At 38.0% G+C, this 19,854-nt stretch overlaps 1 protein-coding gene across 1 annotated transcript in view; it reads left to right on the top strand.

The window, feature by feature from the left end:
- CCDC146 (coiled-coil domain containing 146) overlaps positions 1–19,854 on the top strand; it is a 144,605-nt gene that overhangs the window by 28,721 nt on the left and 96,030 nt on the right. The window contains exon 2 of the mRNA XM_007117298.4: positions 502–671. Within this exon, the coding sequence (XP_007117360.2) occupies positions 513–671 (159 nt within the window). The 5' untranslated portion in view covers positions 502–512. The remainder of the gene's footprint in view (positions 1–501; positions 672–19,854) is intronic.

Genomic DNA, 19,854 nt, shown 5'->3' with positions numbered 1-19,854 from the left:
GCAGTGTGGTATGGAGCAATTAGCCTGGCAGCCTTGTGTGCAGATGCATGCCTAAGGCAGTATGTGGCACCACAGGGTGTTGGTTTTTATATTTCCAAAAATAATCTGAATTAACTTCGTGTTATATTTTGAGGATGAAGCTTCTTTTTATTAAGCCAATCCATGAATAGTAATTGAGTGCCTACTACAATGCTCCATAAACAAAATTAGGTTTCTTTTCTGCCTTCATGGAGCTTATATTCTAGTTACATAATTTGTTCCAATTAATGCAGTAATAGTCTACTCTTTAAAATTAGAATTATTGCTTTGAATGCATCATTGGAGAGTATCTTTACAAAAAGGCAGTCTTTTATAATAATGTGATTGTAGCTAACTTTCCTGACCTATAATTTCATTGAATAGATTACTCTAGTTGCTTTGCTTGCTTTTATTATTTTCCATTAATTTTACCATAACTGAAGACATCCCTAAATAGCTGAATATGGAATGATTTTATTTTAGAATTGTGAAAAATGGAAGACAGTACCACAGACACAGAACAAGAAGAGGAAGAGGAGAAAGGTGAAAAGGATCAAGAAGACCCCATTTATGCTGTAGCACCCACGATTAACATCCGAGATGAGCGATTCGTTGATGTATCTACAACTCCAGCTTTCATCTCTCTGCATGAGGTACATATATATTTATATATTACTACAGTAAGACTTGCCTCATTATCTACTTAAAAATTCAGATGAAGTTAATATCATTATCAGAATAATTTATTATTTGTAACCTGTAGGCAATATGTACTGTTTGAAGCACTTTAAAATAAAATAGCCCCTACATTCTCTTCCAAAAGCCTATGGTATAATCCTGGACTAATGCAGTAGTGTAGGTTCTGATACTTTTAAGGCATAATAAATATTTGCATATATGCAGCCACTTAATTATATTCTGTATGTTGGTAAATGATTTCTTTCATTACTGGATACATTACATTTACATCCATAAAATGAAGATAAAATATCTTGTCATATAACGATAGAAAGAATATACATTTACCTAACCAAATGTAGTTACTGCAGTAGAGCACAGAAACATGCTGTTTCCTATTAGCAGAGAAGCAAAAAGGGGGATCTGATTTTTGTTAGATTTTTGTCTGATTTTTTAAAAAATGAGATGAACATTTAGGAAATACCCATATATGAGGAGAGTTTTTCTTTAACAGTAACTGACCACATATGCAATCTGTCACGCTTGAGAGCTGTACTTTAGAAAATGATTTAGAGGACATTTGAATTCTGGACTCTTAACCTTATATGAATGTAACTGAATAAAACATCTAAGAAATTTGATAGTCATAATAAAAATAAGCTTAAAAAAGTCTTTGGGCAAAATCAGATTTTACTTAAAACCAAGAAGCAATACTAAATCCCCGCCCAAATATTTTCTTGGTGTAAACATTTTAAACAATTGCTACAACTATTGTTGAGCTTTTGTTTTATATATACATATAAACCTCATATCAGGAACACATGATGTAAGTTTGTCCCATTACTCATGTTTTCAGCATTGATCACTTGGTTAAGGTGGTGACTTCTAGCTTTCTCTCCCATAAAGTTATTATTTTTCTTCTTGAAATTGATAAGCACCTATGGGGAGATACTCTGAGGCTATTTAAGTATCCTATTCCTTCTAAAATTTTCACCTACTAGTTTTACATCTCTTGATGATTCTTGCCCAAATTAATTATTATTACAATTGTTGCCAAATGGCAATTTTCTCATTCTATCATTTTTTTCTACACTTATTAGTTGTCTTCCTACCATAAGGTAGAACTTTCTCTTCTTTTCTTTCTATCTGTCTATCCATCCATCCATCCATCCATCAGGGTGGACTCATGAGTTCTTATTCTACTCAGTGAGCTATAATCCATTATTGCCATTATTCATTTTGATACTTCAGTTGTCCCAGATTTGGCCAGTGGACACCCTTTCAAGAAGGCCCACTTTTGACATGCTCCTATGATTCTTTGTGTACCTTTTAATTTTCTGTCATAGAATATGTTCCAGATTCATCTTGCATTTTCTTTGCTCCAACTCTAGGATCAGCCATTTCTCAAAGGATCCTTGGTTCCTATTTTAGTGGAGAATGATATTTGAAAACTAAGATCTCAGTGCGGGGTGTGTTCATTGCTATTGGTCTGTCATTGCTTCTCAGCACTCTTAGAGCTGGGAAATAGGTGCATAAATATATTTATCCACACAAATTTATATCTATTTCTATACGTATCTTGATATATTTAGAACGATGAGTTCATATCTCTAGTATTAATATTTTCAAATGATCAGCGTTCTCTATTTCTGCTAAAATCCATCATATGTCCAGCTTTGCAATAGTATTTCTACTTTTATACCACTACCTTTAATAATTATATCAAATAAAGGTACAGTTTATGCTAACAATAAAAATTATAGTCAAATTTTTTAAGCCACAGATAAAGAAACATGGAAGATTTGACTTGTAACGTCAAAGGAGAACTTAGGACAACTTCTCTTGCATATTGATCTTCACCGTAACAATTCATTAAATATTTCAAGAATCTCTCAATACTCATGTATGCACAAATTATAGCTATTAATCATTGAGTATGACCAGCCCCCTAATAAAGTAGATAACTTAGATTATACGGTGAAAGAATGTCCTCCCATTTTGAGTAGGAATTACACCAGTAATTTTACTGTCGGAGAATTCTTCCTTTAGCCAGCAAAATCTTGCAGAATGAATTATTGGCTTCAAACAACTTTGTTTCCATAATAAACACCCCTGAGATTGTTCCTATTGGCATCTGTAGCTTTTTTTTCTAACTCTTTTAACATTCCTCTAAGATTCACGAGTCTTACAATTTTTTTAACCTACTATATAAAAGCTATCCTCCTTCAGTTGTCTAAACAGAAGCTGAATCTGCAGAATAGCAAGAGTTCTGAAAGAAAGCAGTCAGAAACCCACTTCCAAAGGCCCAGATGCTTGGCATCACATTGAAAGAACCAGATGCTGCTTATAGCATTTATTGTTGTTAATGGTAGTCACACAGTTGGTCCAGCACTATTGAGCTGTAAAACATGGATGTCATGCTGTCATCTAATATTGCCTACAGAATGTGTTCAGTATTTATGGCACTCTGTGATTTGGGCCCAAACTATTTTTGTAATCTAATAATTTACTTAGGTCCTCATGATCTTCTGTTTATGTTACTCCCCTTAGCACGGACTCTCCCATATTCAGATGGCTAGGAAACTGGCACATATTCACAAAGCATGATGCAAGGTCGTGGCTGTCCACAATCTTCCTACTCACGTTGCCTCTCGAAAGACTGTGCTACTGCAACTGAAAAAATCAGATCAAACACTTGTATAGGCCACACTTTGAAACCCCTGCATCTATTCCTAACCTTTTAGAATCTGGCTCAGTTCCCACCTCCTTCAAAAAACTGTGCCTGAGCAGTCAGTTCACAGTGTTTTCTCCAACCTGTCTACTCTTGCGGCATTTGTAGGCTGTACCTTTCACTTGATACAAGATCATTAACAGATATTTATTGAATATCTTCTCACCATATAATATTTTGCATAGAAAATTTAATTTCTCACTGATATTATGATCACATTAAACAATAAAACTTAACAGGGTATGAACTACACTGTGTTAAATTCAAACTCTAGGATTAATGTTCAAAGTGCTGCTTGGGAACTAAGTCACATCAATGGACTGTGTGGGTTGATTCTGGACACCTGCTCCCCAACTCTTCCATTGCTGCCTAATTATGAGGCCTGGCACTCCACAGACTTTTCTTGTCCGTTGAAAACTTTTATTAAAAAATTTTTTTTGCTAAGGTATAACATATACACAGTAAACCTCGTAAATAATCTGGGTCCAGCAATTTTTTTTACATATGCCAATAAACAACATGTTCAGAACTAAATTCATCATTCTCCCAAAGCTAATTCTCCTCCTGCATTCTCTTTATCAGTTTGAGGGTAAAATATCTCCATTAGGTATTTCTTGAATTTATCTCTTCTTCATTCCTGCCATATTCCCACTCAGATGAAAATATATTTCCTGCAAAACCCAGTGGTGTCCCTTGAGACTCTTCCCAGTCATGTCTCCCACCAAAGTTAGACGTTTTCTGACTTATCACTATGTATTAGTTTTGCCTCTTTTCAAAAATCATATGAATGGAATCATACAGTATGTTTTCCATTGTGTCTGGCTCCTTTTGGTAAACACTGAATCTGTGAAATTTATTCATAGCACCATGTGTGCCTTAGTTCAATATTTAAAAATTGCTATATAGTGTTCTTTTGTGTAAATATAACATAATTTTCTTGTCCATTCTATTCTATTTAGCGATTTAGAGATTTGGGTTGTTTCCTGTTTGGATGATTATGAATAAGGTACCATGATCATTCTTGTGCATGCCTTATACTTATGAACTCATTTATCTTGGGTGTTTACCTAGGAGTGGGGTTCCTGTGTCATAGTTTAGGTTTATATTCAGCTTTAGTTGATACCTTCAGATGGCTTTCCAAAAAGATTATACCAAGATATACACTCTGATGGGCAATATGTAACCGTTTTCATGTAATACCATGGCAAGGGTCATGTGTGATTTTATTTATATCCTACACAGCACCTGGCTCAAGACCTTGCACAGAGACAAGCAGTAAATATTTAGTATTTAAAAATCATTCTTTTAACAAATAGCGTATGTCTCTTTGTTCAAAGCTCATGTCTGTTGCACATTCAGGCTTAATGTAAGTTATAGCTTTCATGGTATTCCCTAAGTCAGGATGTCTACTTCTAAACTGTACATGGTTATGTAAAGTAGCACTGATTTCTAAGGGTGACCTTGGTTGTGAAATGTCAGTGTGTCAGATGTTGAACTTTTCCAAAACTTGGACGCCATAAAGTCATCCTTGTCTTAATGCCAAGAGCCAAAATCAAAACATGAAATTATCTTGCCTAAGACTTTTGGCTCTTTTACTTTTCACCAGAACGAGTCAGCTCCTCCCTTCTCTTCATTTCCTGAAAATAATTTTTGTGCTAGTCGCTGTTAAGTCTTTGACCTGACTTAACCAAGGGGTAGAGAAAAGGTAGCACAGGAGCATTGGGGAGGCACAAGGCACAGTGTGAACACTGGAGGGAAACACTAAGGAAGTAAAAGTGTGACTCTGTACAGAATAGGAAATTCTGTTAAAAGTCGAGTGTGGGGTATGCAAGCATTGTGGGTGTGTAGATGAAGATGGATTAGGCTTGTTGACATGTGACCTTTTCACTGAAACAGCGTCTATATAAAACTATCAACTTCTGGACTCCTTAAAAATGTGTAATAAATATATTTGTGTTCAAGTTTTAGTTTCATGTCCAATGGGAAAAGAACTGGGATAGCAAGAAGCTTTTGAAGAGCAGGGGGAGACATTAAGTCTTAATCCGTTTAACACATATTAATTCAGCACCTACTATGTGCCAGGCTCGGTGCTATAGGAGATGTTTATTACTGTTATTATTAAAGTTACTGAAATTTACTCAAATTTATCCTTTCAGCTCCTCCTTTGTTTTGAGCACCTCCTGTGTGCTGCACAGTGCTAGACACATGGACATTCATAGGCATGAAGCATATAAAAGGGTACTGGTCTTTAGAAGCTTAATTTGGGAAATAAGAAACTTGACATGTTAAATATCAACAAAAGGCAATGGATCGTTGAGAACCTGGAGGTGCCAAAAGTGTGATTAGAACTGAATAGAAGGAACAATCACTGTGGGTTGAGATGATATGGAAAAAAGCTTTTCAGAGGCAGTAGGACATGAAAGGGGATATTTTGTCCGTATCCGTGGTGTCCACTATGAACCTACTTTTCTTATTTAAGCTTTGCCCATACCTATACATGCATATACTTGGAATGTCTTCACCTGGATGAGCCCCAAGTTACCTCCAACTAAACATGCTCAGAATTAAATTTATTATTCTCCTCCTAAACCTAACTCTCCTCCTGTATTCTGTCAGTTTATTTTCTCTCTTAAATATCTATTAAATTAATCTGTTTTCCATTTCCACGACATCACCAACTGGAATACCATTTCAGTGATCAAGATAAGATGTGAAGAGAGACTGAACCAAGCAATGGCCATGGAAAAAAGGATAGAATACATATAGGAGAGATAGTAAGGAATTATAAAATGCTGGATTTAGTGTCTGAATGGATGGGGATGGGGTGAGGGAGAGGAAAAAGTCTAAATTGATGTTTGAATTTCTGATTTAGGAAAGAGGCTGGATTATGGTACTATAAGTGACAGAGAATTCAGAATAAGCAGTGGTCTGAGGGGAGTGTCCAATATGTGAATCTCAGGCTTACCAGGGAAGTCCCTGGGCTGGAGATACAGACATAGCAGGTTCTTGGTATTCAGACTGCTTTTCTGAAAGGAATGCAAATTGCTTCTTATGTGTATTTAACGGCACAGGCTACCACTGCATATTTATAAAAAGATGTTGCCATTGTTTACCTAATTCCCTACCTTTAAAATTATATCTTTTTTGGGGGGGGATATTCACATGTTCAAAAGACACTTTCTTATTTTTTATTAATTTTGATCTCTTAAGGCTGGTAACAGATTAAATACATTTTTGGAATTTTTAATAAAAATTTTAAATTAATTTCTGAAAAACTGGTGATTTTCTGATGCTACTAAAGCTTCCTTCATTTTCAAGACTGGATCTTCTATAGAGTTACTGATGAGTTTCTTGAAATAATCTGTAATGAAATTTAAAATGTTTTTCAAAGATTGAAAATGTTTTCTCTTTCTTTCATACATGAATTAATTAATCAAGTAACTGGTTACAAAGATGAAAGTGTACGATTCCCACCCTCAAGGAGCTTGCAGTCAAAGTAGTTTCACGTTATAATTTAATTTTCATAATGATTCAATAAGGAAGTTTGAAATATCATTATATCCATCTTAAAGGTTCTGAAAGATTGAGACTTGCCCTGGTTTGCACAGCTAGGCAGATGCAGAGCCAGGCCTGGAACCCAGTCTTCTGTCTCCTAGCCTGACACACATTTCACCTGACATTCTTCACTTGACATTCACACATTTAAACACTGCTATTTTAGGGTTTTACAAATTGACTTTTTAAGTAAACTTTATATTAAAAGAAAAAATAAAGATAAATATTTTAACTGTCTATTTAAATATTTCTCTTCGGTTTCCCTATCCTTTCTTAGTTATCACACCTCACTAATAGCTGTACTTAGAGAGCAGGCATTGAAAAACTGCTAAATTTCTTTTAAAACTATTTCCACAAGTCTTGCTATTGTTGGCATGTTTTCACTTTTCCTTCAAACATTGAGGCAGGCTTACAAGAATAATTCTTCAAGATTTTGTTTGGCTGTCAAGAAACTTTAAACAGGCTGATAATTTATTAAACAATACAGATAGGTTCCATTTTTCCCATAAAGGGTCTTATTTTATTTTTTTACTTTGACAGTAAGGTGGAAGTTTTAAAATCTTTCCAATGTGGAAGAAGACCGTGGGTCATGCCTGGCATACACTTAAACATTTGGTGTATCGACACGGCTCATATCTGTTTACAAAAATTGGAGATTTATATCAGGATTACAGGCATAGAAGCCACATTCCACTTTGCAAAGTAGATTAACACCCCTAAATTCAATCAGTAAAAATCGTACACTGTACAAGAACTCAGGATTAGAGGAAAGAAGGCCCCGTGTTAGGATATCCTCACCCTTGGCACCTTCAAGATGATTCTGGCCAGGAATCTGGGGTGTTGTCACAAAACACTCTGCTATCTGAACATGTGATCAGCTTTAAGTAGGAGTCAGAGAGTGTTGAAAATTGGGGCTAGAGAGGACTTGGCAGTTCTTTTGCCTCCTGTCTGTGAGCTTATCGCCTTCTCCTCATTCTGAAAATCTTTCCTGAGCATCCACCACACATCAGACTCCGGGCTTGGTACCAGAGACAAATGCAGCAGGGAGCAGCTCTACCCTCGGCCGCATGTGTTTCTTCATCTGTGTGGTTAATGCTTCTTGATTTCCCCTTCCCTTTTTGGACTCCTTTACTGACATAATGAGAACCTAGTTTGTGTGTGCGTGTATGCCCGTGTGTTTATTTTAATTATATACTGAATAAAGTTTTAATTACCTCTTTATTTTTCATTGGTTTTTTTAGCTACTATTGTAGCAAGTTGATTTAAATATTTAAAATAATACTCTAAACTCGGATGCTGGGTTTTTTTTTTTAATAGTCACTGTGAACAGGTGTTGCTTTCTAAAATAAGGATTAGGAGAAATACTTAATGGTACTGTTTTTTCCTCTGAGAAAGAAAGTTCTTGAGAGAGAAAGTAAGTTGGCTTTTGATAGCTTGTCGTTCTCAGTAGAGAATGTGCATCTTGAGAAATAAAGTACCTTTAGTAATCCAAGAACTATTTGAATATATTTGTCACTAAAGATGGAAGCTTAAGGATTAAAATAAATAATGCTTTTTTGATTAAAATCTATTTTATATAGGTGGATGGGGAGATGGTACTCTTATCTGTTGGGGAGATTTTGGGGGAATAAAGCAGAGGGGAGTAGGATTGGGCATTTGGCTATTCAGCAACTGGATTTACAGGTAACATCAGTAAATGAGTCAGCAGTAATGAATACCTCAAAAGTCTGCTAAAACAAAGCAGTCATTACAGTCTTCATTAGGCAAACAAGATCAGGATCTCAGTGGTCAAGTAGTGAGATACAAGCCAGACTAGGAAGTTAAAGAATAGAATATCAGAGAGCCAGGTATTAAAGTTTTTTCAGCCATGAGGTTAGTATTTTTTTCTTTTTAACTATTTTCTAATACATAAAATATGCAGTACAGTAAGTCCTCTACATTCAAATGAGTTCTGTACCAAGAGCGACTTCGTAAGTCCAATTTGTTTGTAAGTCCAACAAAGTTTGCCTAGGTACCCAACTAACACAATTGGCTATATACCACTGCTTTTACGCTTGCTTCCGGACATCCTGGGCTTGAAATAAAGATACTGTACTACTGTACTCAATACAGTACTGTACAGTAAAGTACACAAAAGCACAACCACTTGTAGAGGATGCATGCACGTGACAATATACACCAGACATGTGAACTAACTTATGTGATTGGACTTGTGAACGCACATTCGCATCTTTGAAAGTTCGCAACTTGAAGGTTCCTATGTAGGGGACTTACTGTAGTACAAAATTCAAAGGTGCAGAATAGTACACAGTGAAAAGTAAGTCAGCCTGCCACCCCGTCCCACAGTCCACTGTCCCCTTCCCCAGAGGCAACCATCATTAACAGTCTCCTATATAGCCTTGCAGAAGTCTACGCACAAACAAGCAAGTGGTAGTATAATATACGTACTTGCTGTTTTCACATATACATGCAACTGTTATGTTCTTTTTAATGTTTGCATGGTATTTCAATGCACGGTGGAGCATACTTTAATCAAATCCCTATTATAAGATATTTGGATTATTTCTGATCTTCTGCTCTTACAGACAATGATAGAGTCAGTAACCTTAGGCGCGCCTAATTTCACACTGAAATTATTATATTAAAAGGACAAATTCCTATCCCCAAAAAGAGGGGATATATGGAAACATATAGCTGATTCACTTTGCTGTACAGGAGAAACTAACACAACATTGTAAAGCAGCTATACTCCAATAAAAAATAATTTTAAAAACTCAATGAGTGTAAAATAAAAATTCAAGTGATAAAAAAGCATTTTGTCATAATTTGACAGCATTTTTTTCTTAGCTCCATAGAACATAAAATAATGTTGTGTCATATATTCAATGATGTCTTAGATTTAATCAAATGTGTAACTATTTTCTATAAAAATCTTAAACATTGGCATTATTTTAGAAAATTATCCATAGTTCCAAATACTAACACTAGTGCACCTTCTTATTTTAAAAAGTGAGCATATTTTAAGTCAGTAGAATTTACCTCCAATAAATGTTTACTGAAAACCCTCAAAGAAAGAACTGTACTAGGTACAATGTGGAATATTAAAGTAAATAAGACAGCCCCTGAACTAAAAGAATTAAACAAACAAAAAAAAGGACAAATTCCTAACAGTGGGATTGCTGGATCAATGGGTTTGTTCATTAAAAAAAATTTTTTTAATTGTGGAAAAATAGACATAACATAGAATATACCATCTTGACCATTTTAAAATGTACAGTTCAGTAGTGCTAAGTATATTCACCTTGTTCTGCAGCCAATTTCCAGAATTTTTCATCTCGCAAAACTGAAACTCTCTATCTATTAAACAACACCTTCTCATTTCCCCCTCCTCCCAGGTCCTGGCAACCACATTCTACTTTGTTTCTATGAATCTGACTACTCTTAGATACCTCATGGTTTACAGTATTCGTCTTTTGTGACTGGCTTCTTTTACTTAGCATAATGTCTTCAAGATGCATCCATGTTGTACCATGTGACAGGATTTCCCTCCTTTTTAAGACAATAATATTCCATCGTATGTACATACCACATTTTGTTTATCCGTGTAGCTGTCAGCGGACACTTGGGTTGCTCCCACCTCTTGGCTATTATAAATAATGCTGCTATGAACATAGTCTTGTACATAGCTACTTGAACATAGATACTTGTACAAGTATCTCTTTGAGATCCTACTTTCAATACTTTTGAAGTGGAACTGCCAGATCATGAGTTTGTGTATTTAAAAAGACTTTTTTACTGCTAAGGTGCTCTCCATAAAGTTTGTAATAATTTATGTTCCCCTCAACAATAAATGTCTCTTTACTGTGCTCTGTCTGACTTTTCAACTTTTGTCACTCTGTTGGGGGAAAAGGTTATCTCATCATAGTCTTTATTTACATTTACGTTAAAATGAGTGGAGTGGTGCATCTTTTCATATGTTTAAGATTGTTTTAAAATATAGTGTATTGGGAGTCTCTGGTGGTCTAGCGGTTAGGATCTGGTGCTTTCACTGCTGTGGCCTGAGTTGAATCCCTGGTCGGGGAACTGAGATCCCGCAAGCCTCGGGGTTCAGCCAATAAATAAATAGATAGAGAGATAGATAAATAAAATATAGTATATTAATAGAAAATGTGAGGTATAGGAAGGCCAACAGGTCAGGAGACAATTGCCACTGGAATGACAGTTTATTACTCTCAGTTCCTAAAAGAAGGAGGCATGCCATGTCATGGGGGGGCACGTGGGGAAGCACCAGGTGGGTCAGGAGGCACAGGGAGAGGGAGGAACAGTGGGCAAGAGCCTTTGTTGCTGTTTCCCTGGGAAGGAAGGGATGAGGCAGAGTAAGCAGCTTAGGATTGGCTAGTTTGAATAATTTCAGCAGGCTCTGGGGCATAGGAGATGTCCCTAGTTGTTTGGCACCTGGCATTGGGATGATGAGGGCAGTAGTATAGTTGACCAGAGTGTGAGGGCCTACTAAATGAGATGGCTGAGGGTGTGGACTCTGGATTGGTTGGTTTCCATTTGAAAAGCTGTCCTCCTCCCAGGAGGAGGACTCTTGTCAAGGTGGGGGAGGAGGACAATGAGGGAGGCCAGGTGACTCAGACATATTATCAGGTGGTTTTGAACAAGGCGTATCTGGCATAGGCATGTAGGGCAGATGTTAAAGCATCAACTTTACAGAAGCTGGAAGCATGGTTAATGTAGAGACCTGTTTGTACTTTCTTTTTTTTGTAAATTTTGTTCACATCCTTTTTTCCTTTTTTTTAATTGTGTAGTTTTTCTTAGAGATTCATAGAAACTCTTTATACATACAGAAAGTAGGCCTTTGTGTATAATATGCATTGCAAACTCTTTCTCTCAGATTTTGGATTTCTTCTGAGTTTGCTTAAGGTGGCTTTTCTCCACCTGGCAGTTGATTTTTCATGTGCTTAAATTTACTGATCTTTTCTTTTACAACTTCACGATATTATGTCATACTTAAGAAGACCTTTGGCACTCTGATACATAAATTGTTTCCCGTGTTTTCTCCTAGTACATTGATAGTTTTGAGTCATCATATTGTAACCTTTATTCTATCTGGCATGTATGTTGGTATAAGGGGAAACGGAGAGGAGATGACGGGAAGCTTAGAACCTCATGCCAAGTCCATTATCTTCGGAGGCAAATGTTCTTTGCATATTCCCAGTCCACGCATACCTAGGTGTAGGCAAACAAGTATACCTGGGTGGCATCAGAGATATGAATTAAGGGGGTACAAGCATTACCAGACATCAACCTCAGATTAAGAAGACAGGAATTTTGCTGTCTATAGAGACTACATCTAAGAATGGACAGCCTCAAACTATGTTAAATACTAATGGTTTGGATAGAAAATCTCTGATTGGTGGGGGGTTGCAGGGAGTGGAAGAGTGGTTCAGTAAAAAGGGGCCGTAGTCCTTGCTCTGCATGTACTAGCCATACAGGCTTCAGAAAGCCATGTAAGTTCTCTGAGCCTCATTTTACACTAATAGTACATTTCTCACCTTCAGGGGTACCTCACTGTCTACCATCGTGATTTTCACCCTCTTTTTAAGCTGCTTTTATCACTTTTTTTCCAGTAAAAATCATACACAGCAGCACAATATGTAAAACAGAGTTGGATGTGGCGGATATAGAAGTGAAGGATGCAGAGGTGAAGGTCGCTCCCCATTCTCTCCCCTTCACATCTCCTGTCACCACCAGCACCACAGCTCCAGTCCCCCTGGGGCGCTGGGGAAACCCCCATGCTCTGTGTAGATAGTTTGTGAACTGAATAAAAGGGAGCCATCTCTCTTCCACCCTAAAACCCATCTCAGCACAGCCCAAGGAAACATGGATCTGCCTCCAGAAAGCTGTGGAAAGCAACTTGACTATACTGAAGGTTCCTTCAGGAAGAGAGGAGGGAGTTCCACAGCACATCATGCGGCAAAACTTCCTAAAATTCCTCATCAAAGCAGATGGCTCTCCCACACACACCCCACTTGACCCCCTCTTTAAAAACTTCCCCGGAAGCTTTTTTTCCCATCCCCAGGCAGGTTTTTCTCCCTTTCTATCTACACCCCTCTTCTCCTTGATATCTTTGGCCATTTCATTATTTTATAAGACAGTCTTTAGAGTTCCTTCCAGTTTTCCTCCCCACCCAGTATCCCATCAACACCTCAGGTCCAGGCACAGAAATGAACAATCAGTAGGTGGCAGGGGGAGATTGTAGGCACTTAGATTTGATTTTTTTTCTTGCACTAACATAAGGATTAAATATCACTTGCTTGAACTTATAGTCAAATCCCTCTACAATCTGATCCACCATTCCTTTCTTCTCTTTAATTTTGTTTACTGTTCTCTGCTATATATACCTTATGCTCCAGCCACATTAGACATATCATTGTTTTCCTAACTAGCTCCTAATTTACCAACCTGCTTTTGCTTATCCTCTACACAGCCCAGGAGTGCTTTCCACACTTCAGTGCTTCAGAATTCTACGTATTTTTTCCAGGACAGCTCAGACCCCACCTTCTTAAAGCATGCCACTTCCTTGACTAAATGGGAACACTTCTGTTGCTGTAACTTCCCTGCATAGTGCTTGTACCATATGCCACTTATTATTTCTTTCCTGTTTTTTAAGCTAATCTATAGTAGCTTTAGGAACTTTGAAAGCAGGAAGCCTTTGCTATTCTTCTTGATATTCCTTGCAAACTCTTAGCGCACTGTAACATGTGTAGCCATGCCACTTTCAAAGGAATAGATGTACACAGTAATTAGTAACGTCCTCCACCAAAATAATCACACTACTGAATCACTACTTTACAAGGCACACTTAAAGAGGAGAAATTTCTTCTGAGTTTCTGAATGCATTTTCCGCATCAAGTCCACCTAAATTCTTAGATACTTAAATGTTTAAAGTTAGAAAGATCTGGGACTTCCCTGGTGGCTCAGTGGTTAAGAATCCGCCTGCCAATGCAGGGAACACAGGTCCGAGCCCTGGTCCAGGAAGATCCCACATGCCACGGAGCAACTAAGCCGGTGTGCCACAACTACCGAGCCTGCGCTCTAGAGCCCATGAGCCACAACTACTGAGCCCTCGTGCCACAACTACTAAAGTCTGCGTGCCTAGAGCCTGTTCTCCATAACAAGAGGAGCCACTGCAATGAGAAGCCCACGCACCGCAACGAAGAGTAGCCCCCGCTCGCCGCAACTAGAGAAAGCCCGCGCGCAGCAACGAAGACCCAACGCGGCCAAAAATAAATAAATTAATAAAATAAAATAAAATTCTAAAAAAAAAAAAAGAAATATCATAACAAGTTAGAGCCATTGTACATCTATTTCAGTTTTATTTTTGCTGACTGAGCAAGGGATATGCAATGGGGAGGCAGTGATTTTCAAATATTTTTTGAAAACAACAAAATCTTTTAAGTGAAATTGAAGATGAAGCCTCAAAATCCAAGATATAAAAGCAGAACTATTGGAGGTGAACAGTGTTTCATGCAGCATACATTCTCCTGGCATCTCCCCCTACCCCCCTTCCTTTAACCTTCATGAAATATGTCTACAGAACCTTAGGGTCGCTGGGGATACAGTTCAAGAACCTCTACTATAGCGGTTCAGCCTGTTAAATACCAACCCCATAAATACCATACCATAAAGACCGTAACTTCTGTAACCATTCAACTTCCATAACTACCCATGATATACCCATGAGCCGCTCTAGATTTTTAATCATTTGCTTGATCAGATAAAGACAAAAATTTTACTTGTTATAGGATAGAAATTTTAAAAGTCACCATCGGCAGCACCATTCATTTATAAATGATATTTGCATTTTAAAAGAATTATTTTATATAACAAATGAAAATAAGAACTTTGGTGTTTACATGAGAAATCTTTTGGCTCCCAAAGAACTTACAAAGTGCTTTGTACTTAAGGGGAATGTTTTCCTTGTGAATCCTGCCATGTAACCATGGAAGTAAAACAGTGTTTGGAGAGTACAGAAACTTGCTTGCCTTTTCTGTCAGAATTGTTATAAATTCTGACTTAGCTACAGAAAATAAACAATTTTTAACCACTAGGTTAAGTAGGGACATTAACACCCTTGAAAATAAATTCTTAAAAAAAAAATCTCCTGTCAACAGAATATTATGTAATTGTTTTTGTTAAGATACAAAAGAGATGTTTCACCTTAAATTAAGATTTAATTGGAATTATCTTCTACTTTGTAGATTCACACAGAAAATCAGAGCAGGGGTGATACTGAGGTTTACAATGTATGTACTTTACCATGGAATTTCCACAGGTTATTTATCAGAGAAAATTAGTCCATTTCATGAGAAAAACACCAAGAAAGCCAGGAAAGCTGAAAATGGATAATGGCCCACACATGATACAGAGTTTGTAGATAACAGAGATTGTTTGTTTCTCTTTTTTCCTCAGGGAAGACTTTAGTAGTGTAAAGTCTTTACCTCCTTATTGTGGCACTAACCTCAGTAAACAGAGATAACATTGGAAATGCTCCTAGGAAAGTGTCCAGCACATGGTTGGCACTCGGCAAGGGACAGCTGCTTATCATTATGAGTATTCAGAAGCAGAATCGCTAAACAAAAATTAAAATAGGTTACTTGGATTAACTGAAAAAAAATTATGATACTCATTACTGAATGGGAAATAAACATAGGCAAATAGTTTTGTGGTCCCTTCTTTGATAAACTTTCACAACATAAGCACAAATTACTTGCCTCTTGTAGAAGATGAGAAAACCAATTTCCAGAGATAGAAAGTGAGCAAGTTTTTAGATTCTATATGATTCCAAATATGCTGAACCTTTGTATGAGGGCTTTTGTAATAGAGAAGCAATTAATCTTAAACAGTGTCATCCTTAATCACTCAGAGAAAATCTTTTTTTAAAATTAATTTATTTATTTATGTATTTTTGGCTGCGTTGGGTCTTCGTTGCTGCGCACGGGCTTTCTCTAGTTGAGGCGAGCAGAGGCTACTCTGTTGTGGTGCACAGGCTTCTCATTGCAGTGGCTTCTCTTGTTGCAGAGCACAGGCTCTAGGCGCGCGGGCTTCAGTAGTTGCAATGTGCGGGCTCAGTAGTTGTGGCTCGTGGGCTGTAGAGCGCAGGCTCAGTAGTTGTGGCGCACGGGCTTAGTTGCTCCGCAGCATGTGGGATCTTCCCGGACCAGGGCTGGAACCTGTGTCCCCTGCATTGGCAGGTGGACTCCCAACCACTGCGTCACCAGGGAAGTCCCACTCAGAGAAAATCTTGAATGCTAGAGATTAAACTTATGTTTTGAGAGTTTAGAAAGTTATTATTTGGAAAAGATCTTATTCAAAATAATTTAATAAGCACATCACACCATGCTATACACATAGTAGGCAAATGATAAATATTTATTGGATTAAGATAATAAAGATAAATGTAAATAGTTATTTTAAGGGGCTAAAACAAAAAAAGCTGTCTATTTTAAAATGTGATTTTTTTGCTTTCAAAAGAAGAGTACATATTCTAAGCATTACAGTGCAGATTTCATTCTGAAAATGGCTAATAAAATAATAAAGATCGGGCTTCCCTGGTGGCGCAGTGGTTAAGAATCCGCCTGCCAATGCAGCGGACACAAGTTTGAGCCCTGGTCCGGGAAGATCCCACATGCTGAGGAGCAATAAGCCCGTGCGCCACAACTACTGAGCCTGCGCCCTACAGCCCGTGCTCCGCAGTGGGAGAAGCCACCGCAATGAGAAGACCGCGCACCACAACGAAGAGTAACCCCCGCTCGCCACAACTAGAAAAAGCCCACACACAACCAAAACAACAAAACAAAACAAAACAAAAGCTTCATGATGTTGGGTTTGGCAATGATTTCTAGGATTTGACACCAAAAACACAAGCAACAAAAGTGAAAATAGATAAATTGGATTACATCAAAATGAAAAAAAATAATAATAATAAAGATCGTTTTGAGTTACTGTGTGAAGCCTAGGAAGATGCTGATCACCAGTTATCTAGATCATGGTTTTAATTCTGGTTTACCCCTGGGACTTTAGGTGAGCAAAGGTGCACAGGCAGAATTGAGTATGAGCTTGGGGACAGAAGGCTGCTGACCTGACAGAAAAGTTGTTGAGGGGTAGAAAGAGCAAAGTAGAAGGAGCCATGCTGTGGGGCTGTGGAGGAGAAGAGGGGCAGTACAGAAGGAACAGCTCAAGGAATAACAGGTGCACTAATAGCACGGAAGTTGTTAGAAGGAATGAAACTGCCTAAAGTTCTATTTTATGACAATCTATTTTATATAACATTGCTTAAAATAACTTAGCTATTGGCCAAGTGGGATTTTTGTTGTATTGACTTTTGACTACATGTAAGAGCTACATGTCTATTTCATTTCAATGGGCAGGTTTCCTTGTGTGCTATAGCAGATGTGTTACAAATACCATATATAAGCATGCATGTATATCATATATGTACATGTGGGGTGTGCATGCGTGTGTGTGTGTGTGTATGTACATGCATCAACACACCACAAGGGGAACCTACCCATACGCAGAGAAGTATTCTCATTTCCACCTGCAGCTGGACCCAACGTAAGTGAAAATTCCCAGTCATATTTATTGATAGCCATTCCAGTGTAAGCTCTTTGAAAGCTATTAGAAATACAAGACTTAGGTTACCTCTAATTTGGATAACTATTGGAGAATGTTTGTGAAAGAAGCAAGTTTTAAGATCATTAATGTCTTAAAAATAGAGAAAAGGAGTAAAACCAGTCTCTGCTTAACTAAAGGTTTATAATCATAGCAAACTAGTGCTCTAATGATTTAAAATGTCCATACATGATTCCTGAAACTTGGGCATTACACTGTTAACAAAGAATGATTTTTGGCCTGTGGCCTAGTTCATATTTCTTTTGCTATACGCACACGTACACACATACACACACACGCACATGCACACACTGTATCCTGCGTGACAACCCTCCACCCTCACGAGCTGGTGTCTCCCAGAAGATGCACTATCTGAGGCTTCAGTACGTCATTGCTTCCTCCCTTCACTGTGAAGTGACTGCTTAAGTCAAAAGCAATGATTTTCAGAAATCCATAGTAGAGTAACATAATGGCTTCTAAGACATCTAGTAACCCAACAAAATAGTGCGGCTGGCAGAAGCAAGGAAAAGCACATCCAAATCTCAAATAATCCAGAGAAAGTATCTGTTCCAGTAGGAAGAAATCTCTGCCCTCTTCATAAGGAAGCAACCCTGGGACTTCTCAGATGACACATTTACAGGGTAGGTGGATGGGATACGACTGTGCTGGTTCCTCCCTATCTCCAACCCCTTCTGTGAAAGCGTTTGCCCCAAGTACATCTATTTACTAGGTTATTTCATCTAGTCCCACAGATTCATTACCATCTATATTCTAGCGACCTAGATGTCTTCCCTGAACATCACACTAACATCCAAATGCCATCCACTTGGATGTCTTATAGATATTTGAACTGAGAAGATTCAAAACTGCTGGTCCCCATTCCTTACCCGCCCGCCCACACACTTTCCTGCCAGCTCCCCCGCGCAGTTCTTCCACATCTCAGTTAACAGCGGCTCCGTCCTTCAAGTTGCTCAGGCTAAAGTCCCGCACTTTTCTGTGATAACTCTAAATCTTTCCACTGTCCACCCCTTTATCTTAAAGATCCACTTCACTGCAACCACCGTCACTCTCCAAGGTTATTGCAAATACCATCAAACTGGTGTTCATGCTTCCATCTTGTCTCCCAACAGTCTATTCTCCTGTTTTAAAACTGGATGAAATCATGTACCTTCTGTAATCAAAACCCTTACGGCTCTTACCTACTCTGAGTAAAAGGCAAAATCCTCACCATGACTCACAAGGTCTAGAGGATCTGGCAGCCCCACCCGCATTTCTTATTTAACCCCAGCTCCCCAAGCTCTCTCTGACCTCATCTCCTAAACCCCTCCCACCCGAGACTGTCTGCTTTTCCAGCCTCCTTCCTGACCCTGAAACGTGCCAAGCACCTTTGCGCTTGATGCTCCCTTTGCCTGGAGCATATTTCTCCCGGATATCTGCCTGGCTTGTTCTTCCGTATCTTTCAGTCTCTGTTCCAATGTCACCTCCACAGAGAGGTCTCCCCAGACCACCTGCATAAAATAGCACCTTTCCTCTGATACTCCTTATCTCTCCTTACCCTGCTTAAATTTTCACGGATTTATCATATATTGTTTATTTATTCATCTCTTCTGATTAAATATAAACTCCCTGAGTATAGGGGTCTTGTCTGTTTTGGTCTTCCTTGAAGACCACATCATATACACTCAGTAAATACCTTTTAAATGAATGACAGCAAATTCCACTCTAACATTTCTGTCTTCATAAATCTTTTAATTCCAAGACATTTTTGGCTTCTCAACTTTAGTTAATACAAGCTGCTGTTGAATCTAGGTAGGTGTTTTTTTTTTTTTTTTAACATCTTTATTGGAGTATAATTGCTTTACAGTGGTGTGTTAGTTTCTGCTTTAGGTAGGTGTTAACTAATCAAACTATTGGTACCAAACACATCTGCCGCAACTAGCCCACTGAATTCAGAATTTCTGGTAAATATACCTATATCAATGAACTCGGTCACATGTGAAATTCTGTTTTTTCTTCTTTAGTCAAGCAACCTCAAAATCTGTCTTTATGCGTATTCCCCAGCTTTCTGCTAATATAAATTAGCAAAGCTGTATAAAGGCTTCTCCGCCAGTTTGAATTTTTTTTTTTTTTTTTTTGGTACGCGGGCCTCTCACTGTTGTGGCCTCTCCCGTTGCGGAGCACAGGCTCCAGAC

The sequence above is a fragment of the Physeter macrocephalus genome, chromosome 5, assembly GCF_002837175.3.
Source record: "Physeter macrocephalus isolate SW-GA chromosome 5, ASM283717v5, whole genome shotgun sequence".
NCBI classification, from domain to species: domain Eukaryota; kingdom Metazoa; phylum Chordata; class Mammalia; order Artiodactyla; family Physeteridae; genus Physeter; species Physeter macrocephalus.
This window is presented reverse-complemented; position numbering and strand designations above follow the sequence as displayed.